This window comes from Trichomonas vaginalis, chromosome II (assembly GCF_026262505.1).
Source record: "Trichomonas vaginalis G3 chromosome II, whole genome shotgun sequence".
In the NCBI taxonomy this organism is placed as follows: domain Eukaryota; phylum Parabasalia; order Trichomonadida; family Trichomonadidae; genus Trichomonas; species Trichomonas vaginalis.
Genome location: NC_067204.1, coordinates 7,293,630 through 7,316,750, shown reverse-complemented (window position 1 = coordinate 7,316,750; position 23,121 = coordinate 7,293,630). Strand labels below are relative to the sequence as shown.

The window sequence follows — 23,121 nt, the reverse complement described above, 5'->3', positions numbered from 1 at the left end:
CATAGAGTTTTGGCGACTGGGTTTTTTTACTTACTCGCTGTTCTTCACTGTTTTCGTACGGAATCTCTTCTCTCGGTTTTCCGAGGGAAGCAAGCATATGCCATTTTACTCAGAATTTTGTGCTGAATTCAGCAAAAATAATGTTTAGGTGAAGAGGTGAGATCTCACCCGTTTTCTCACCTGTTTTTTCACCTCATGACAATGAGATGTTGATGTATCAGATACAGGAACAGAGTAGAGAGATTTCGAAGTTGAAGAAACAGTTGAATAAGTTGGAGAAAGACAAAGAAAATGCAGATGCTGCATTTAAGACAGCAATGGACAGAGTTCATGAATTGGAAGAAGAAAACACATTGATGAAGCACAAGATTGATTCCGATGGTGTCAAAGAAGACAAACCATCATTAGAAGAAATGAAAGGAAAAATTGATTTGTTGGAATACGAAAACTCCAAGTTGCAACAACAGGTTTCTTCACAACCATCAACACCAGTACAACAAAAGAATGATTTCGCAGAAAACATCGAAGAACAGATCCAACAAAAAGATTCCGAAATAGAAAAACTCAAAGAAGAACTCGCAGATGCAAAAGAAGACCTCAAATATGCTTTGGCAAAATTGGATGATGCAAACACTTCATTAACCTTAAATAGTTCACAGACTAAAGATGAGGAAGAAGATGATTTGGAGTCATTGAAGTCACAAGTAAATGAACTCGAAGAACAAAGAGATTTCTATATCAAGAAATCAGAAAATTTGGAAGAAAAAGTTAAAGAATTGACACGGAAAGTGACAAACTTTAAACCACAAATTGAAGAAACCAAGACACCTAAATCGAACATAGAAGACAAATACCAGAACTTGCAGACAGTTAATAAAGGATTGGCTGAAGAAATCTCTGCAAAAGAAAAACAAATTGATTTGTTGAATTCGCAAATAAAGAACAAAGAAGAACAAATCAAACAAAACGAATCAGAGATCAATAAACTCTTCGTAGAAAAGAATGATCTCAAGATTAAACTCCAACAATCTTCTGATGAATTGGCTGCTTTCAAACGTGAAAGAAGTGAAGTGAAAAGAGAAAAAGATGAAGCCGTCAAAAAGTGCCAAGATTTAGAAAAAGTTTTAGCTGTTTCATATGAACAAGACGACAAAATCCAAGAGCTTGAGAGAGAGAACCAGAAACTGAATGAACAGTATTTGTTTGCTGCAGATCAATGCAAAGATTCCAACAAACAAAGGGATGAATTGCAAAAAGAAAACAAGGAATTGATTGAGAAAATCAACAACTTGGAAAATGATTTGTTGCAAGCTGAGAAAGAACTCGATGAATTAACCGATGAAAAAGAGAAACTCGAGGAAGAACTTTCCCAAGCTAAAAAAGATTTGTCGCAATCAAAGAGACAACTCCAAGAATCAAAAGATGATTTGTTCCAAATCAAAAAGCAAATGGCTGAAAAGGAAAGAACAATCAGCGAACAATCAGTGTCTATTGAAGATTTAGGAAACCAGAATGACAAACTCAATGAAGAAATCGAAGAAATTCAAAAAGAAAAAGATGAAAATGAAGAAAAATTGAAAGATTTGCAAGAAAAGTTGAAAATTGCACAGAGTAAGGCTGATTCATTGAAATCGCAGAACAACCAATTGATAAAGGATAGAGATAACTTGCAGAACCAATTAAACGAGTTCCTTCTCGACGGAGGAAAAATTGATGAAAAATTGGTGTCAGAAAACAAACAATTGGCAGAAAAAGTCCAAATTCTTCAGGCACACGCCATCAAGAATATCGAAGGAGGAAGCAGAGTTTCCGCTAAAGCAGAGGAAGATCCAGCATTAGAAAGGAAAGTTGAATCTCTCCAGGTTTCGTTGGATGGTGCAAACAAACAAATCCAAGAATTGCAGAAGAAGAATAACGAATTGAACGAATTGAATGGAGTTTTGAGGAGTAAATTGAGTAACGCAATCAAGGAGAAAACACTCTTGGAGTTCAAGAATGACCCTGATTTCGGTGGAAATAATAATCCACCATTTAAGTTTTAAAATTAATTTTTTTTCTTTTTTTTAGGGCTGTACAAGATTTAAAAAAACATTGCCGGGTTACCGTAGAGGCCTAAAAAAATCGCGCCTCGGCGGCAAGCCGCCTCGGCATTAAGAATGCGCATCTAAATTTTTATATGTCCTTCTTTCTTTTATTTTTCCCTTCCCTTTCTTTTCTTTTTCTTTTTTTTCCCTCCTCTTGCTCTCATTTACCTTTTTTTTCCTTTTCTCATCATTTTTCAAAATTTTAAATTTTTATCAAAAATCTTGCCTATAAAAGCAGACTATGGAACCTTTTAATGCCTCTTAATCAATATTATACAGCATAAAGCATATTAAATGAAAGTAATTACGTATAAATTTATTTTATTATCTTATTTATTAATTCTTTAGCATGTATTGTTTAATATTAACTTTTCTGTACATTAAATATGATATCTCCAAAGTATGAATGCCTTGTAACGAAACGAAAACTTAATTTTATGTTGAATATTTGTCACAAACATTAGATTATTAAATATATGTTGGATATCCCTTAGACGACTTAACTCTTTAGTCTAACGTGAGCTTGGATTGCAAGCTCTGTGGTTAACGAACATAAATTAATTGTAAAGTTTTCAAATTTTTCATCGTTTCTATCAGCATCATTTTCCTTTAAATAATATATTTGTATAATACAATATTAGTAATTTTTTTATTTCCCATAATTTCATTCAAAATTTCAGAAAAAATTAATTTCTATTCAATATTATTTCAGCTTCAAAACACTTCATTCTTATAGATGTTTATTCACTAAAGTGTGATACTCAATGTCTTATTTCAATGAAAATTGTTCTGCAAATTATTTCACTTTTGACCTCACTTTTTCCGTAATTCAATTTTTACTTTTAATATTTTAGATCTTCATAATATCATTTGAAAAATTAACCATATAAAAAAAATCAAGTTAACAATTCACTTTTCCGTAATTCAAAAATCAAAAATATAAATAATATATCTTTTTATCAAATATTATTATTATATTCTTATAAAAGAGGTCCGGAATTTTGCGGATTCCCGTAACTCAATTTTACGGAAAAGTGCAGTAAACTATTCAAAATACGGAAAAATTGGTGTAAACTAATGATTTTACGGTAAAATCACGGAAAGTCCCGGAATAATATATGCCTATATGAAATTATACAAAAAATGAATCAAACGCATTTTAAAAGATTGTTCTTGTATTATAAATGCTATTCGCAGATTTATTAGTTGAAGAAAATTACCAAATTTTTGCCGATTTACAAAAAATGATTTACAAAGCATATTTTTATAAGGCTTTAAAAATCTTTAAAATGTGACCGGTGACGGAAATCCATGGTAACCAACCGCGGTTCCCGTTTGGAATGCCATACTTTTTTTATTTATGTAAAAAAATTTTGAAAAAAAAATTAAAACTTTTTTTAACTTCAACAACCTACTACACTGTATGGTAATTGACAATGTGATTTGTACTATTGGTCAAAAAAAAAAAAAAAAGGTAGTGGGGTCTCCAGGCACTTCGTGCCCTCTAGCCCTGAAGATGTTTAGTATAACTTTGTCCGGACAAGTAAGGGTCTATCGTCGCTACAGGAAAAGTTACAGGCGTTCCAAAGAAGTATACTTTGAGAAGCCTTTTCCCACTTATAGAATGAGATAAGACGGTTATTTTACAAAACTGACAACACTTTGACCGAGTAGTTTTTTGTGCTGAACAAAAAGTGTCATATAAACATCTGTCAAAAACCGTTTTTTACTTCACTTAAAATGCCACGTAAGCTACGTAAGAATATACGTAAGAGGAAGGGAGCATTGAAACATCCAATAGTAAAACTGACACCACAAACAACAGTTGCAACAACAAATATGAATGACCCCACTATGTTGCAAACAAATGTCAAGAACCCTATGCTTTTAGACGATGTTGGTGCACAGAGTGGGGTTTAAGAGCGGCACTTTTAGCAAAAATGGCAGGCTATGGTGAGCTGCAGACGGAACAGCTTTATAACCCTCAAAGTCAAATGAATTTGAGTTCACTCAAAAATCAAATAACAGATGTCAAAAAGTCAAACATAGACATACAGAACAAATAAGTGAAAACGAAAGAAACTAGAATATGACAGACAACAAAGAAACTCATGAGTTAAACGTAGAGAAAAGAAGAAAGAAGAACAACTGAAAGAACTAAGTACAGAGGAATATGCGAAAAAAGTGTCAGAAAAAGCAGCAGAAGTAGCAAAAATGGAACAAGATGTTATAAATTTGAAAAACCATACTACTCAATATAAAGTACTGAAAGATGAAGAGAAAAACAAAAAGCCCTGAAGACATATATGGATAGCGATGAGTATTAAAAAGAAGGTTGAAGCAAATGTAAAGGCAAAAACTTTTACAGTTGCAAAACCAAACCGACAGTATGAAAACTTAGCACAAGAAGTAAAAATACGACGCAGCCATGCAAAAAGCAATGAAAAGCGCAGAATATATAAAAAGCTAATATGACTGGTTAGATGCCCAAGCCAACGCTAAAGCAGCCCAGCTTATAGGGTCAATAAGGACAAAATACAAGCGATGAAGACAGTTCAAATGAAGCTTTAATGAATGCTGACTTTAAAACGCCTTCGAAGCTCTTCATAGTAAGGTGAACTAGTGAACGACTTCTCATCTGGAAAGAAACTGAAGTCTGAAGGTTTCGACAAAGAGTTAAGAGAAGTAGCACAAAATATGACGAAAATAACAGATGCAGCAACGAGACAGGCAGTTCAAAGTGCCTATGACCGCTTAGAGCAACTGTTGTGGAAAGTCAAGAAAAAGAGTTACAACAGCCAAAAAGACTAGTAAATGCCTTCTTAAAAACGAAAAAATCAGGTAGGGACATTATGCTGCAGATGGAACATATGTGCCAGCTGGTGAACTTATATACAGCTGGTGGAACTTATATACCAGCTGGTGGAACTATTATATAGCTACGAACTTATTTACACAAACCCTCCAAGAGAAGCACCTGCACCAGGACTACCTAAAACATTTACATCGTCACATGGACACAGACACAGGCATGCACCAAACCAAACACAACCAACACAACAACCAACAGTTCAAAACACTGCCCACAACCAACAGTTCAAAACACTGCACCACAACAACAGTTCAAAATCCAGCACCACAACCAAACGTTCAAAAATCCAGCACCACAACACAAAACAGACAGCAGACATAAAGAAGTTAGAGAACAAGGAAACCAGGAATTCTTAAAAATGCTTAAGGAAAATTATGGTTACCCAGATACTCTTGACTTTAGTGACAGATTATAAAGAAGCTATTAGAAAGTTCAAGGAAGGAAATACTGACCCGAACCTATTTAGCTTATGGTTCAGCACCAAATGGATATAATTTCAAACTGGAAAATACAAGCTCGCTAAGGGATATGATTTAATAGCATATCATCCAATGACATGGATGATTTACTCCAGATATTTGGTGTCAGAGATAAATGATAATCAACTATCTTCATGAAACGCGTAAAAAATAGAGACGGAACGAAAGAGAAAAGGGCTTATGAATGCGGATGGCTTAAATAGGGAACTTGTTAAAAACGGTCTCGGAATATATGAAATGCCAGCATGAGGTACAGAAACTCCACAGAGAAGTTCAGATACAACCAGACATGGAGAAATAGTTCAGCAACAACAGCTAGAAGAGCCTGAAGGAAACGAACAAGTCCCTCCTTTGGAAACTAACTTCACAGAACTAGATGAAGATTTTGGAACAGCCGAAAAAACTTGACCCTCAACAAGAGTATGCGGAGAATATGATCTTTCCAAGAGTCTAAGAAAAATTCAGCTGACATTGTAGAAGAATATCGAAAAATGTTCGCCGACATACAAAAGACTCCAACATCAGATGAAAATATTCAGCATAGAATGGAAGTACTGAAAGAAAATGTACGCAAATACAACAATTCCTTTTTACTTACGACCATATAACGTTCAATCTTTTGGCTGAACTCGGTGAAAATAAAAGGTTAAATTCAACAAACATATAGAAATGAAACATTGTTTAAAGTTCATTCAGAACCTAACCAATATGGAAACAAACCTACTTTTGTTTCTGCAGACTATGGAACTACAATGAGATGGGGTCATAAAGCTAATCCGGATAGGTGGTTCATAAACTTACAACCACAATTCCAAGAAGTTGTAGACGCAATGGAAGTGATGGTGAACCAGATATAGCTGGTATTTTCAGCGCGGCTTTAATGCCATTGAAAGATTATGAAACATGCAGCATATTTTGGACCAGTATGAAATGAACATGGCTGATGGAATATATAACACCTGACGTTCTAGAACATTTATCTCAAAGAAAACTACACAGAACCATAAGAATGGTATATTTGGTGGAAGAGTTTAGAAAGAAAGTTAGGGAGATAGAAGGAAGAGAACCTATTGTACATGACCTTGCAAACGAAAGTTTACAAAATGTCATAAAAACTTACTTTGCAGACAATGAACTGAGAAGGGATGAATATTTAAGAAAACTCAAATGGACAGTACCAAATGAAATGTTAGTATTGAAAAACAGTTCCTTGACAAAATAAAACCAACTACAGAAATAAATGACGCAAGACTGAAACATTGGGTAAAAGCTTTCCCATTCACAAAAGATATTATTGGTTACATGGAAAGAAAACCAGAATGGCTACAAAACATATATTGGAAACGAGCTTATTCCATATGGACAAGCTAATATTTAGAAGCTTGAACCGGAAACTCAGGAAAGAGTCATGCAAAACATACGCGAAGATCCAATACAAACTATGAAAAATCTTTCTAAGATATAGGTTACCTGAGATGGGCGACCAGAGCCCAAAGGCAAAAAGACATGGGAAATTTACAACATACTAGGTGAACATGAGGCAAAGATGCAACAACTTGAAGCAGAGGGCAAGTTACCAAAAGCGACACCAAAGAAGAAGAGTAGAACAAAGTGAAAGTAGTGAAGAAGTAACTTCATCTAGTGAAAGTAGTGGCAATGAAGGAAAAGAAAGAGTTAAAAACTCAGTCAGGAAGAAAGTAAAGCTTGTCCGATGGGTTCTATTATGACACATAAATCCAACTATTCTATATTTTTACCCATATGAAATGTACGCGCTCAGAATATAACGCCAACAGTTTTGGATGCCATGAACGGAAATGTTTCGAATGGTTAAACGAATGCGACAATGCCATTAGAAGTCAAGAAATAGTTCCTGGAACTTACGAATATACAACTTCGCTGTTTCTTATGAAACGTAGGTGATTTGGAGAAGGTTCTTCAACAACAGTAGATATTGCTTGCGACAGGTTTCATATTATTTCTATTGACAACTCATTCTTATACGTGGAACAAGACATTGAAATAAAACCTTCTGCAAGTTGTCTGACAAAATGTCAATGGAATTTTCTATGTCGGATACCAATATGCTCCAGAAGTTTTCATGGGATATAAGATATTATTCTAAACTCTGACTTAGTTCAAACAGTAACTGGGCAAACTATGAATGGTTCGCTTTGAGAAACTCAGTACAACCACAAGCTAGAACAAACAGACCAGTATGCAAATATTGAGAAAATAAGAAGACTTGACCCTAACGTTCCAGGAGTTTATGTTAACCTTTCTGGACAACTGCGCAGCAGTAACCAAAGTAAAACTGAACTTAGAGTTCCTTTGTCATTTTCCTCATCTTCAGGTTTTTAAGATACTTGCCAAACTGGGCAGGAAAAATTTCTATTGAACTTACTCCAAGCAAAAATAACTTAGTCATTGCACCACACAAGACCCATTCACTATTACAGACGTATATGGGAACAAATAAAACGTCATTCGCCGAATTTGCAAAGACAAAGTTGACTTAGACTTGTTTTCTCAAACCTCAACACTGAAGTAAACATTATTATTCAATGCTGCTGAACTGCTTGGGACCAGTTAAGTTCACATGCGAAAATTTGAATGCAAGAGAATAGAAAGCAGACTTGCAGTCTATATGTTGGACCCATATATTCAAAATGTTTAGCTGCCAAATATATTGCAGTTCCACTTATTTCCTATACACCAATATCTGTCAAAGACTTTGCAGGTGAGTTGGAAACCAAAGTGCTGACCCAGGTGCAAGAACAGATATTGCTTTAACAACTGCAATGAAACATGCAGATACATGTTTGTTACTGTTCAGACAACTATAAATGACTTTCTTGTTTCTACAACCCCGGTATTAAATATCATATAAACTAGATGGCAAATATATCCAAGAGAAGAATATTCTACAGTTGAGGATATGAGGTCATACAACTTGACATTAGATGCTATGAACTTTAACAACAACTTCACAACAACCATTAACCCTGATGCAAAGTTCTATTATGCCATATGTGAAAGTATGGCTCATACAGGAGGTCAAAAAACTCAATATTACAAATGGAGACCGTTCAAACTTTTGGCTTGGCATTCCATTTGCTGACTCAGAAGACTTTATGGGTGGTATTTCAACTGTTGGTACTGTACAAATACAATTATTGGTGACAGAGACTGTCAGATGAATGAGAGCAAAGAAGTTTAAAACCAATAGCACTTTTCACGGAAGATGCTCTTTTGAAGATTCGTTCGATGAAACCTGCTGGGGGCTCCTCAGATTGGCATAACGACAGCTTCCATCGAGCAGATTTTGCAGCAGGTCAGTAAGTTGTTTCTTGAACTGACTTCTCTCCGTCAAATATTGACAGTACGCCAGTTTTGACATAATATTGTAAGATAAACTTACCTTTAAAATATCTGTTTTTGTTGTTATATTTTTTTCAACGTCAAGAACTTTCACCCATTTCAGTTTATACACTTTCTTTGCTTTATGGAAATATTTTGGTTCAACAAATATTCTATTCTATAACATTTACCATTGTTGTGTAAAGAACTATTCTGTCAATGTATTTGTATGTTTGTGAGTATAAACTTTGTTCTGCTTAAATCGAATAATACTCGAATACGTCCATCTTTTTATTCTAAGTAAAATGTCATTTCCGAAAAATGAAGCGTAAGTGTTTCAAAAGGTTTAATGCGGTGGCAGATGTGAAGTTAATTCACCAACTCAAACAAACAGTCAAAGTGTTGTTGTCAATTGTCAAAGACAGAGATGTTGAAGTGGGGGAAACCATACGAAGACGAAGATGGTATAACAATTTCCTGTAAAAGAACCAACATATCCTGAAGTTAGCAGAGACTTAAGTTCTGTTGCAGATTCGAAACGACTACCAACAATGAAGACAAACTTCAAATCAGGAGAAGATTTGTCAAGCTTTAGATTAATGTTAAACTTGTCGAACACAACCCTGTAAAAGTGAACTCATAGTCATTGCACTCATGAATTTTGAAAGAACTATTGAAACTTTGACAGAGGCAGACGATTAAACATCAAGGAAATAGAACCCATTAGTTGCTGTTGGTGTTTCATAATGTCATTGAAAGATATACGTTTGAAAGGATGGTGAAACGTTGACTTAATATAGTTTCCCATACGTCATAAAATATTTGACGACCACAACATTTCATTAAAATTTATTTGCTAAGTAAATTGGCAGAAGATATAATGTTTATACTTTACGATTAAAACCCTGAGTCATATAATTCTATAACCAAAACTTACAAAGTCCTCAAGGACGGTATTGTTAAACTAACCTTAACACAAATGCGACTAAAGCCTGTTTTGCTCTTTTGACACCAGAAGACTTTATTGTTTGAAATGGTAAAAAATAATCTTGAAGATACTTACTCAATACCACAACAGTTTTTGTTGATCATTTAATACTTTAAGTACGGGTGTAACATGTGCTGCAACTAGAGCAGGTCATTATGTTTGGATGTCCGATGAGTTACTATAAACATATGAGCTATAATTCCAAAACTTTTTGTTTTTATCCCAACATGTTTCCTATTAACATGGAAAGTTTCATACAAGAGTGTCTATTCCATTGACATTAAGCACACCCAATCTTATTATATTGTCAAACTTAGGTTCAAGTGTTATTCGAATGTTGACAGAAAACTATTATGACCAAAATATCTTTATGCGATAAAACAATTACTTTCTCTGCTGGTTTGCCTATTGTTTCATTCGAATGCAGAATTTTCAACTTAGTGAACTCAAACACTTTGGCAAGTATAACTTTGACATTAGTTGACGCAAACTTTGTTTCTGTAAAACTTTTTATTCCTATGTATTTGTCAAATGACGGCAGAAAGTTTCGAATTGGAAGATGCAACTGGTGAAAGTATTGTATTACAAGAACACTTCAACAACAAATAGTCAAGAACAACAAATGCAACAAATGCAACAACAAAGTCAAGTAAAAAAAATATATTTTTTATTTTTATAAAAATGTACAGAATAGATGTTTCAGATTTTTATGACTTCCCAGCATTCAGAAATATGTGTCCATTTAGAGACTATAACAAAGCAGTCGAGAATTTGAAACGTTTAGTCATTTATGTCGACTCTGCCCAGATGTTATGTTATGAAAGAATGGATGTAGTCTATACAACTAAAGCGACAATAGTTTCAGACAAGAATGTAGACAGAAACTTAAGAAAATAAAGTTGTACAAGTTGGCATGAAGATGTTAGATGCTTGGATATCTTATTTGTCAAAGTTAGAAATTTTTCAGTTCGAGGTATAAAGTTCTATACACCTTCTCCAAACTTCTATTCTATCTTCAGTATATAAATATGACAAGTAGAATGGAAAGAAAATATTATAGAAGCTTGGTTAGACCATGTCAAAGAAATTATATGCAATGGAAACGAAAAAGTCTATGAGTATATCTTATGTTGTTTGCAAAACACTTACAACATCCAGTGCTAAAAATGAAATGCTCTCATTATAATTGGAAACAAGGAACTGGTAAGTAACACATTCTTTACACGATTATTTTGTGCAAACTGTTAGAAGGCTATTCGAACCCGAAATACAAACTTAGAAAACATCTGTGGCAAGTTTAATTCTCAATAAGAGAATATGAAACTTATAGTTTGCAATGAACTTCAAAGTATAGATACAACAAAAGTTTTGAAATCAGATGCTTTGAAGAGTCTTAACAGACAAAGTTGGAGTTGTTGAAAGAAAGTATAAAGACCAAGAGTTTGTGAAATGTTGCAAACTTCATTATGGTTTCAAAATTCTGTTCCGATGAAGTAGAAAGTTCTGACAGAAAGTATTGTAGTTGTCAGAACGTCAGATTCTCATATGCAAGATACAGAATATTTTGACGACTTAGCAGAAACTTTGACATCTGACTTTTACAACCACTTGTCTCATATTTTATGACATTAGATATTTCAAAGTTCAATCCAAGACAAATTTCCACATACCGAAGAGAGACAAACATGTTAGAAGCAAACAGAAGTGGATATGAACTGTTCATAGAGAAACTGACTTGAGTGTTTAGATGAAAGGTCATTGTACGATTCGTATAAACAATATTGTCAAGAATATGGTTTATGACAGCGTCTAAACGAAACATTCTTTGGCAAATGTCAAAAGTCTTTTAGACGTACAGAATGGTTATATACAAGAAAAAATTTTATGAGTAAATTTTAAAAAAAATTATTTTTTTATCCGATTAGAAAAAGATGGCAAAATTCATCTCAGTAAACAAGTACAGTTCAGGACTTAAAGAAGAAGAAGACCCATTACACTATTTGAAAATGTTTACTTCTACCATTTTGAAAAGTCTTCATTCAGCAAAGTTGGAACATCGAACAGTTAAGTTTGCTATTGTGACTAAAAATGGTGCGAAATTTGAAAGACTTAGACATAGAAGTTTGTTAGCAGTCAAAGAAAAGTTTTGACAGAAGTTTTCAAACCTTAAGAAGGCAAAGCATACAAACTTGTTAAACCTATGAACCAAAAAGCAGACGACTATGAATATTATGATCTTCTTAGATAGTTGAAGTTCAAGGTAAATTGGGTAAAAAGATTTTAGAGTCTAAGCCCGTGTTTGCTCTAAGAGGAAAGAGACATTGACATTGACCAGAAATGTTCTAAAAATTAAAATTTATTTTTACATGTCACAATTTCTTTTTCTCTGGAACTGTTCAGATTCTCTTCTCTTTCTTCTACTTTCTTTTCTTTCTTTTCTTTCTTCTTCTTTTCTGGTGGAGTTATGTCAAATTTGGCGGCAACTATATTTATGTTAAAAGTTCTTTGTCCTTTAATAGCTCTTCTATTCTGTTTTCTTTCATCTTCAAGAACAGCGCATGTGTCTTCTTTGCATTCTAAGAACTTTGTTGGACTTCACTTTCCAATCGCGTCACTCTCGTCAACAAGTCTGTCATTGACAAATTTTAAGGACGCTCTGCTTAATTTTATGGTTCTTGTCATATTCCCAGAAACAGAACTTTAGAACAAATTCACTCTTCTTGTATTACACTATGTAATGATTTTTATAGGTCCCGACCAGATGTTTTGCTGTCGAAAAGCTGTCTCGAATATAGATAGCGAAATCGCTATGACATTTTCTAAAAGATAAAAACTTTTAATTTTTCTAAAAATATGTTAGAAAAAAAGTTTGCTGACATTGACAAAAAAAATTTGAGAATGTTTTAAAACAAAGAACAAGGAAGATTAGAAATGCTCAGATAAAGCCTATACACAAGTTCTTATTTTGCTCAGAATGGTATAACAGGTCTAATTGCACCACCTGGGTCGGGTAAGACTTTCACTTATCTTAAAATGGCTGCACAACAACAAGAACTAGATGAGAAGAACCCATTCTATGGTTAGTTGTCATTTGTAGTACTTCTGGTCAATTTGACCAAACCGTCAATTCGTTTCAAAGATATTATAAAGAAGTCTAAGTTAGTATGTATAAAGGATACTGAGTTGTTAGATTGGATAAAGAAGTACCAAAGAAGAGTTTGAAGTATAATGCTATAAATGAGTATATAAATTCTAAGTTTAAAGACCCAAATGAGGAAATGCAGAGAATATTAGAGAAGAAACACTTCAGAAACAAACAGAAAGAGATAGAATACATTTCGAAGAAATTGCATCTTACGATTGGATGACTTACCCTCATAGATGTCTTCTTATCTTAGATGACTTTGCTTCTCATCCTTTGCTTAAGAATAGAGAACAAGATATGTGTCGAATTCTTAAGAAGCTCAGACACTTTAACATCTCAGTCGTAATATGTGTACAGACAGCCAAGAGTTTAAGTAAGGATGTTAAAAGAATACTTACTGACATTATACTTTTCCCGGATTGTCCGAAGACGATTTCATGGAACTTATGAAAGAGTCCATGGCAGGTAAGTTTGACAGATATGAACTATGGGAGAAGTATAAAGTCATACAAGACCCTCATACTTCTTTCAGAATTCATATCTACGCAAACAAAGTTCAAATTGAAAAAGTCAAGCTTGAAAAATGTAAGTGTTTAGTCTTAGTAAGATGGTAGCTTCTTAAAGCATATGCCGTCCTTGAGTTTTAGGTACGTGAAGAGAAGTACAATGAATTCAAATTACGAGTACAATTGCAATGACAACTAAGGCAACATTTTTGTCTTTTGCCAGCAAGGGTACTTCTTCTCTTCCAATGGTTCGGCAGAACTATACTCACTCATGAGAAATGTCAAAACGGTTTAATAGAAAAAGTGTCATCTACCCTAACTGTTTTGAAGTTGTCAAAATACTCTGTTATTTTTCACTGTTTTCATAGAGTTTTGGCGACTGGGTTTTTTTACTTACTCGCTGTTCTTCACTGTTTTCGTACGGAATCTCTTCTCTCGGTTTTCCGAGGGAAGCAAGCATATGCCATTTTACTCAGAATTTTGTGCTGAATTCAGCAAAAATAATGTTTAGGTGAAGAGGTGAGATCTCACCCGTTTTCTCACCTGTTTTTTCACCTCAGTTATTTTATAAGTGTTTTACATGGTAAACGTTATTTTTGGAATTTTGTGAAAACTCAACGGTTTGACACAAGCCCTAAAAATTATTTTACTCAGAATTTTGTGCTGAATTCAGCAAAAATATATTTTAGGTGAAGTGGTGAGATCTCACCCGTTTTCTCACCTGTTTTTTCACCTGTTTTTTCACAAGCGTTTTACATGAATTGTACGATGTATATTTGAAATCCTAAACAGTTTTGTAGCTTCTATTTCTTCTTTTAGTACATCGAATGTTTTAACTATGCCGAAGGTTTCTTTATATTTCTTCTTGACGTCAGATAGAAGGAAATCTTCTGCTGTTGGATAGTTTTTGTTCAGAAATTCTAACATGTCCATTTTATTTTCTGCTGGTTTTTCTGCTTCTTTCTTTAAATCTGCATAGTCGTTTCTCATTCTTTCTATCTCTTTGACGGAGTAGTTATATCTCCTCATTGCTGCTTTACATTTAGAACATTGCGGGTTCATTTTGCGTTATATTTCTGAAACCTTACCAGCTAAAACAACTAAAAGCGTCAATTGCTCTCTTCATCTCAAACATAGCGGGTTTCTATGTTTTGTTCCATACTTTGCCTCTTCTATCTTTATCTCTTATCTGCCATACACATTCAGCAACTAACGAAACAAAGTTTGTCGTAGGTCTTAAATTCTTCAGATTTATATATGTCAGAAACATTCTTATATACCATGTCGCAATCTTTGTCCATAAACTTATGGTTGCAATGAAATCCTAGAAACTCATAGTTTACCTTTCGTATGAACTTCTTTATTTCTACTGAGGCAGTTGCTTTGACTTCAATTTCGTCGAATTCAGGAATAGTGAGTTTTGTTGTTGGATTTCAGGCAATTTGGGTAAATGGTCGATGAGGTCCTGCATTTCATAAAGATACTGTTCATTTGTTTCATCTTTCGCACTACAGTCTAAATTACATGTTAAAAGTTCTTGCTTTATCTTCTGGATTTCTTGTTTCAAAAGTATATGAAGAAGGAATGAAGCTTTTCATCTCTACTAACATAGATGTTGGATTCATGACTAAAGAGTTTGGTGCTGTTGTTTGAATTGTTGTTGTGCCGATTGTTGACATTTTATTTTTTTATACAAAATAAAAAAATAAAAAAATAAAAAAAATAAAACTAACTTTATTTTTTATTTCGGGAAAATTCATGAAAATTCAAGAGGTGAGAAAACAGGTGAAAAAAACGTGAGATCTCACTCTTCACCTAAAAAATTATTTTTGCTGAAAAATGACCATCTTTTCATTAGATAACTGTTATTTTTGACGAAGTGAAGGTTTACCACTTCGTCAAAAAAAAATCCCTGAAATCATATCTTTTATACAAAAAATAAATAAAATAAAACTAACTTTATTTTATTTCGGTGAAAAATTCATGAAAATTTATCATCATCTTCCTCTTCATTATTTTGATTTTCTTCCTCTTCTTTATTCTCTTCTTCCTCTTCTTTATTCTCTTCTTCATTTTGTTCGTTTAAGTTTTCTTCCTCGTTAAAGTTTGGTTGTTCTGGTTTTTCGAGGTCGAGTTTGACGAAAACGGAGTAGTTTGGTTTTGGCTTTGAGGAGTCAGATGGTTTAAGTTGGTCGATTTCGGATTGGAGTTGAGAAGCCTTCAGAGTGAGTTGAGAAATGGTGTTGTGCTGTTCTTCACAGAGTTTGTTGAGTCCTTCAATGGTTTGTGACAATTCTTCGACGTCTTTTTCGTGAGAACTCTTTTCTTCTTCGAAATCTTCTGTCAAATTGTCAAATTTCTGTTGTAAATCGGTTATTTCTGCCTCCAAACCATTGATTGTGTCCTCTGCATCGGAATTATCACCATTAGATGTCTGAAGTGAAGTGACTTTGTCCTGAAGTGAAGTGACCTCTTTTTGAAGTGAAGTGACTTGATTTTGAAGTTGTTGATTTTCGCGGGCCAAATCATTTTGTTGAGCAGTGTTTGCATGCTGGTACATTGATATTTCTGTTTCTCTGTTTGAAATAATTATTTTGTTCTTCTCGTTTTCTTTTGTCACTTTTTGTAAATCATCATTCAATTTATTCAATGATTTTTCTAAGTTTGTTTTTTCTTCATTTAATTTCTTGTAGTTTCCAAGCAAAACACCGAAATCTTCTTCTTGCTTAATGAACTCTTTAAGCTTACCAGACAATCTCTGTTCCTCTGTTTCGTGTTCTTTCTTTTCTTTCTCTAATGTTTTGATCTTTTCTTCATAATTTGTTACTTTTTGTTTCAATTTTTCTGTTTCTTCGTGAGCAAATCTAACATTATCAGAATCATTCATGAATTTGAGTTCAAGGGATTTGTTGTATGCCTTGAGTTTCTCATTTTCTTCCTTAAGAGATTGGATTTCGGAGGTTTCTGTTTCTGTCACTTTTTCAAAGTTATTTTGATCTTTCAAATCATTATATTGAGTTAATAGCAAACTATATGTAGCCTTTAATGTGTTGTACTGCTTGAGGACTTGTTCTTTTTGCTTGTTTGCCTCTGTGAATGCGTTTTTAAGTTCTTCAACTTCGATAGAACTTTCGTTTTCTTTCTTGGAAATGACTTCATCTAATTCTCTTGACAGTTTTTGGTTCATTTCCATGAGTTCTGTCATTTGGGCTTCTAAGCTGTCCAAGTTCTCTTCCTCGTGGCCGTTTTGGTAATTTTCAATTAATAAACGGTTTTCTTCTTCCAAATCTCTGATTTTTTGTTCGAGTTGGATTTTTTCGTTTCTGAAAATTACTTCTTTTGCCATTTTCTCGAGGTCTTCTGTTTCTTTCTTCAAGTAGTTGACTTCGTCGTCATCATTTTCTTGTTCCAATGATTTGATTTCTTTCTCCAATTCGTCTAAATTCATCTCGTGATTCTTCAATTTCTCAATTTCTTCTTTGAGTCTCTCGATTTCTTTGTCTTTGTTTTCGTTGTCTTCAATGATTTTCTCGTTTTCTAGGTTGAGTGTTGACAACTCTCTCTTCAATGTCTCTACAGCACTGTTCAACTTCTCGTTGTGTTCGATGATTTGGTTGTTTTCTTTGTGCAAAACATCTTTTTGCTCTTCTTGGCTCTTTATGCCATTGTTCAAGAAATAAACTTTCTTCTGCAAATCACCAATCTGCTGTATCAAATCATTCTTAGTCTTTTCTTCTTCAGAAATATCTTCCTCAGAATTTTCTGAGTGCTCTGAATTATTTTCCTCAGAATTATTATTTTCCTCAGAATTTTCTGAGCCTTCTGAATTATTTTCTTCAGAATTATTATTTTCTTCAGAATTTTCAGAATTATTGTTTTCTTCGAGGTTGGCGTCTTCTTCTTCGGATTTGACTTCTTCTAGGTTGTCGTCTGATTCAGCGTTGGACTCCTCGTCATCAATGATCTTGTTGTAGATGAATTGAGGTTCAATTTTGATTGGAATTAATTCACTGTCACTTTTTTCTTCAGGAGAATTATTTGATTCATCTAGTTCGACTTCTGGGAAGTCTTCTTCAAATATTTGGTCTTCTTCTTCGGATAATTTGACTTCTGGAGATTCTTCTTCGTCATTTAATCTCGAATTCTGCTTGAGTTGCTCGTTTTCTTGTTTGAGCTCTTTAACTTGTCTTCTGAGCTCCTTGTTCTCAAGAAGAGATGAGTTCAACTCGTTCAAAACTGTTTTAACTTTTGGAGATTTCAATAATTTTTCACATTCTTCGTCGGAATCGAGTTCTTCCTCTTCCAACTGCGACTTATTGATAATGTCAGTCAACTGCATGTTCTGGTGTTGAGCTCTGACCAATTGCGATGAAAGATCTTTCAATTGTTTGGTCAATTTGTTGTTTACCTTTCTTAATTCTTCATTTTCATCGTAGTACTCCTTAATTGCATTCAAGAGATTAGAATGGACAGTGTCGTTTTGCTCTTCTTCCTCGGCAATTCTGATTGTCTCTCTAAGTTCGTTGTTTTCTTGGCGGAGTTCCTCGAATTGGATTCTGTTGAAGGACTTTTGGGAGTGGATTTCGAGTTTGGACTTCAATTCGACGTTTTCGGACTTTAATTTGTTCAATTCTTTCAGATCGCTTTGCATGCTATTGATATTTTGGGACATCTCCTTGGATTTGCTGATCTTGTCGTTTGCAGCCTTCAATTCTTGTTCGTATTCTTTGCAACGGTTTTCTAATTCAAATTTCTCTTCTTGAAGCTGGGCAAGTTGGGATCTGAGGTCTGTAGCATCGTTCTGGGAGTCTTTGATCTTCGATGCTGTATCATCGAGCTCAGAACGGAGAGAATTGATCGTTTCATTTAACTTTGAAATTTGGAAGTCTTTAGATTGGGAAATTTGAGAAGCAGCCTTGAGGTTCTTGTTAACACCACGAAGATCTTCATTTTCTTGTGTAAGTTTCTTGTTAACTCTTGATAATTCTTTGTTATTTGATTCCAAATCTTTCAATCTTGTATAGGATTTGTCTAATAATCCCGTACATTCTTGTAGTTGCTTCGTAATATTCTCTTTCTCTTGGTTAAAAGACTTAAGAAGCTGTTCTTGTTGATTACACTTATCTTGAGCTTTTGAAAGGTTCTTTTCGGTGCGCTTTTGTATTTTCATGACCTTGACGATATTGGCCTTAAGAAGTTCGACCTCCTTCTGTTGTTCTTCGGATTTATCGTTGATTTCAGAATGAGCGCTTTCTAACTGATCATATTCCTTCTTAAGAGCTTGGTAACCTTTAGCGCATTCCGTAAATTTGTTTTCTAAAGCCATATTCTCAGAAACAAGCTTCAAATTCGTTTGTTCAAGTTTTTCGAGTTTAGACTTCAATTCTGTATTTTCCTTTTCGAGCATATGCTTTTCGTCGTTTAATGCGATCTGTTGCTTCATAATTTCGACGTTACGAATATCATCGTCTTTCTTTGATTCTAAAAGCTTCTTGTAGTTCTCTGTAGTTTGCTCATACGATGCACGAAGATCGCGGAACTTTTGGGAGGCTTGCTGATAATTTTCGACAAGTTTTTTCTCACGATTCTTTTTATTTTGAAGTGAATGGGACAATTTCTCGATTTTCTGAGTAAGAACTTTATTTTCACGCTGGAGAGATTCCATTTCGAACTTCATTTGACTTGTATTTTCTTCATCATCTTCATAACGGCGAACGGAGCGTCTTGGTGAATCCGCACGTGGTAAAATATCTTCAGTTGTGTCGTGCGTAAACATTTCTAGTTTCGCCGAGAGATCCTGGTTCTTCTTTGAAAGCGCGGCAATTTGTTCTGTTAATTTAGATCTATCTTTTTGCAAATCATTGCATGTTTTGACTAATGAAGTATCAGTCTTAGTTGGTGATGATAGTCTAGCTTCAAGATCTTGGACTTGATCCGTTAATGATTTAATTTGAGTTTGGTACTGTTGAATACACTTCTCATAAATTGCGTACTTGTTTGGAGATCCTTTAGGAGAAGCGGGCGATGCTGACGGTGCCCTCTTCCGTGGGGAAGAAAACGAAGTACTCATCTAACAGAAATTTTTTTCTTATTGTCAAATTTTTTTTTGAATGAAAAAACAATATCTTATAAATAAATAAAAAGCTACATGGTGTAATTTATGTGCTGACAATGTACACACGTTTTTGATATAAGATTCTTTACATAATTATTCATAATTTTGGAAATACCTTAAAAATATGGCGCCAAAAGCATATTCATTTGTTTAAAAGATAGAAACATCCGATATATCATTGATAGCGTTTCAACTGCGATTTTGAGATGACAATATTGATCTAATTTGCGGAAGAAATCGAATCTCATATATTATATACGAATATGTTACATTCTTCATTGTGCATGCAAATAAAGGAAAAAGAATTTTGATAATTTGCATCCTATCAAAATAAGGAGATTATATGGGGTAACTGATATCCCATACTGAAATATTTTAAATTAATTATTATAAAGGAGTCGAAAAATGCTCCCTGAAATGCTTTATCTTTCAGTAATGAATTTAATCAGATCAATGGCAATGATTCCAAAAAATATCCATATTATAGCTTGCAAAAACATCAAAATATAACGATTAGTTATTTTCGTGTAGAATATAGTCGATAAAATGATACAAATTCCCATAATTACATCAACAATAAAGTTGTGTTTTTTAGGGTTTGAGAAGAGAAATATATCCATACCTCTTTATCATATTTTGATGTTTTGAAAGTTCCATTATAATTTGTTTTCCCACCATGCAATATTAAGAGATCTCCAATATCTTTTATCTTTTGTATATAATTGAGGTCCCTTGTGTTATTTTCTAATTCAAAATCTTCTTTATCTTGTTTCAATTTTTCAATTTCTTCTTGTTCATTCTTAGCACGCATAAGGGCAATATCAAGAGGAGTCTGACCATTTTTATTCAAAGAATTTATTTCGGCGCCATGCGAAATTAATGTTTCAACGATCTCTTTAGTAGCGAATAATGCTGCTATATGTAGAGGTGTATTCCCTTGATTATTTTTCTCACTGATGTTTGCCCCATTTGAAATAAGAATTTCAATTAGATCACCGTTTTTGGGTTCCGTATTAAAATAAATTGGAAAATCACTAGGATAACGTATCAAATACTTTAAGTTAGCAATATATGTTTCTATAAGCACATCGTTATAGTTATATAATGCACAAATAAGAGCATTATTTTCATATTTTTCTTTTTTTGTGGATGTTTGCACCATGTGAAATAAGATATTGGGCAATTTCTTTATTATTAAACGTCAATGCTGCATGAAGAGGTGTGGTACTGTCGCTATTCATATTTTCATCTATTTCTGCCCCATTTGAAATGAGAATTTCAACGACTTTTTTATTATTATATATGGATGCAAAGTGTAATAAAGATAATTTATGCATATTTTGACCTTTGATATTGATATCGGCCCCAAGTGAGACAAGTAATTCCACCAAATCAGTTGCGTTGTGTGTGACAGCGATATCAAGTAGAGTTCCATATTTGTCCATAGTCATATGAATAATATCAGTATCATTCAAAATCAAGTATTTTGCAATTTCCATTTGATTTTCATTTATTGCATTATGGACAGTATAATAATTATTAATTGTGTCATTCGATAGCAGGTATTTACAAAGAGAAAGAATTCCAAAACTTGGAGATGAAAACAAACATGAGTGGAAATCATTAGTTTGATTTAAATAAATAAGTAATGCATGAAGATTATAATAAATTTCACAATAAATATAACTAATTTCTATGTTGTATTCATTGCTCAATTTAATAACATTATAAATATTATGAGATTCAATTGCTGCTTTCATTGTAGATTTATCAGGATTTTGTCTTTTCAAACATTCATTTATGATATATGAATTGTTCCCTTTAAATGAAGCATCAAGACATTCTTTGGTAATTATCATATTATATTTTGTTCTTAATAATTTGAAAATATTTTCTGCTCCATATAAACAACAGTCTTTAAACAAACCATCAATATCAATTATCTCAAAGTTCATGAATTTCATAAATGCTTCTTCGTCATCATTTATTATTGCTTCATCAACTGTATTGTTAAGCTCACTATCATAGCTTGAAAGATATTTGATTATTGAATCGTGAATACATTGATATTCTTCATATATTCTCTGCATTAACTCAATATACGCATGACGAAATCTTAGTCTAAGTTCACCAACATCACATAATATATATATCATTTTTTCTGGGGTAAAACATCCAGGGTCAATTAAGTTATCCTTGATTTCATTGTATAATTCATTAGTTGTGTTTTTTTCATCTGAATATATTTTGTATATTTTATCCATTGTTTCAATATATTTCTTGTTCTCCTCCATAAGTATTTCATAATGAACACTTCCCTGGTTCAATTCTGTCAGTTGAATAATTAAGAGAGATATCATTTATTTGAATTGAGATAAATGTCAAAAATATTAAATTTCCAGATTATTTTGTTGTATATGATCTAAGGGATTGAAATAAGATAAATAGAATCAGTAGGCTTTGAATTCTAGGGCTGTACAAGATTTAAAAAAACATTGCCGGGTTACCGTAGAGGCCTAAAAAAATCGCGCCTCGGCGGCAAGCCGCCTCGGCATTAAGAATGCGCATCTAAATTTTTATATGTCCTGCTTTCTTTTATTTTTCCCTTCCCTTTCTTTTCTTTTTCTTTTTTTTCCCTCCTCTTGCTCTCATTTACCTTTTTTTCCCTTTTCTCATCATTTTTCAAAATTTAAAATTTTTATCAAAAATCTTGCCTATAAAAGCAGACTATGGAACCTTTTAATGCCTCTTAATCAATATTATACAGCATAAAGCATATTAAATGAAAGTAATTACGTATAAATTTATTTTATTATCTTATTTATTAATTCTTTAGCATGTATTGTTTAATATTAACTTTTCTGTACATTAAATATGATATCTCCAAAGTATGAATGCCTTGTAACGAAACGAAAACTTAATTTTATGTTGAATATTTGTCACAAACATTAGATTATTAAAATATATGTTGGATATCCCTTAGTATGAGACTTCATGACTCTTGTAGTCTAACGTGAGCTTTGGATTGCAAGCTCTGTGGTTAACGAACATAAATTAATTGTAAAGTTTTCAAAATTTTTCATCGTTTCTATCAGCATCTATTTTTCCTTTAAAATAATATATTTGTATGAATACAATATTTAGTAATTTTTTTATTTCCCATAATTTCATTCAAAATTTCAGAAAAAATTAATTTCTATTCAATATTATTTCAGCTTCAAAACACTTCATTCTTATAGATGTTGATTCACTAAAGTGTGATACTCAATGTCTTATTTCAATGAAAATTGTTCTGCAAATTTATTTCACTTTTGACCTCACTTTTTCCGTAATTCAATTTTTTACTTTTAATATTTTAGATCTTCATAATATCGTTTGAAAAATTAACCATATAAAAAAATCAAGTTAACAATTCACTTTTTCCGTAATTCAAAAATCAAAAATATAAATAATATATCTTTTTATCAAATATTATTATTATATTCTATGAAAAATGAGGTCCGGAAATTTTGCGGATTCCCGTAACTCAATTTTACGGAAAAAGTGCAGTAAACTATTCAAAATACGGAAAA

General features: G+C 33.1%; 3 protein-coding genes and 2 pseudogenes across 5 annotated transcripts, besides 4 other annotated features; 2 read left to right on the top strand and 3 right to left on the bottom strand.

The window, feature by feature from the left end:
* Nucleotides 1–55: part of a mobile genetic element that runs on past the window's edge.
* Nucleotides 56–206: 151 nt separating this feature from the next.
* Nucleotides 207–2,042, top strand: TVAGG3_0500880 (structural maintenance of chromosomes protein 2 family; the record flags this gene model as incomplete). The annotated part of the gene is made up of 1 exon (XM_051236600.1): nucleotides 207–2,042. One exon carries the CDS (start codon nucleotides 207–209, stop codon nucleotides 2,040–2,042), a length of 1,836 nt encoding a protein of 611 aa, XP_051094424.1.
* Nucleotides 2,043–2,060: 18 nt separating this feature from the next.
* Nucleotides 2,061–2,257: a mobile genetic element.
* A 3,873-nt stretch (nucleotides 2,258–6,130) lies between these two features.
* Nucleotides 6,131–15,113: a mobile genetic element.
* On the top strand, nucleotides 13,148–13,508 carry TVAGG3_0500860 (annotated as a pseudogene). The gene has a single exon. A coding segment is annotated over exon 1 (361 nt).
* On the bottom strand, nucleotides 14,176–14,905 carry TVAGG3_0500850 (annotated as a pseudogene). The gene has a single exon. A coding segment is annotated over exon 1 (730 nt).
* Nucleotides 15,114–15,415: 302 nt separating the features above from the next.
* TVAGG3_0500830 (A-type inclusion protein-related family) lies at nucleotides 15,416–19,520 on the bottom strand (the record flags this gene model as incomplete). The annotated part of the gene is made up of 1 exon (XM_001306254.2): nucleotides 15,416–19,504. One exon carries the CDS (start codon nucleotides 19,502–19,504, stop codon nucleotides 15,416–15,418), a length of 4,089 nt encoding a protein of 1,362 aa, XP_001306255.2.
* A 225-nt stretch (nucleotides 19,521–19,745) lies between these two features.
* On the bottom strand, nucleotides 19,746–21,843 carry TVAGG3_0500820 (spectrin binding; the record flags this gene model as incomplete). The annotated part of the gene is made up of 1 exon (XM_001306253.2): nucleotides 20,677–21,843. The coding sequence occupies one exon, from the start codon at nucleotides 21,841–21,843 to the stop codon at nucleotides 20,677–20,679; it is 1,167 nt and encodes a 388-aa protein (XP_001306254.1).
* Nucleotides 21,844–22,014: 171 nt separating this feature from the next.
* Nucleotides 22,015–22,210: a mobile genetic element.
* Nucleotides 22,211–23,121: the final 911 nt, after the last annotated feature.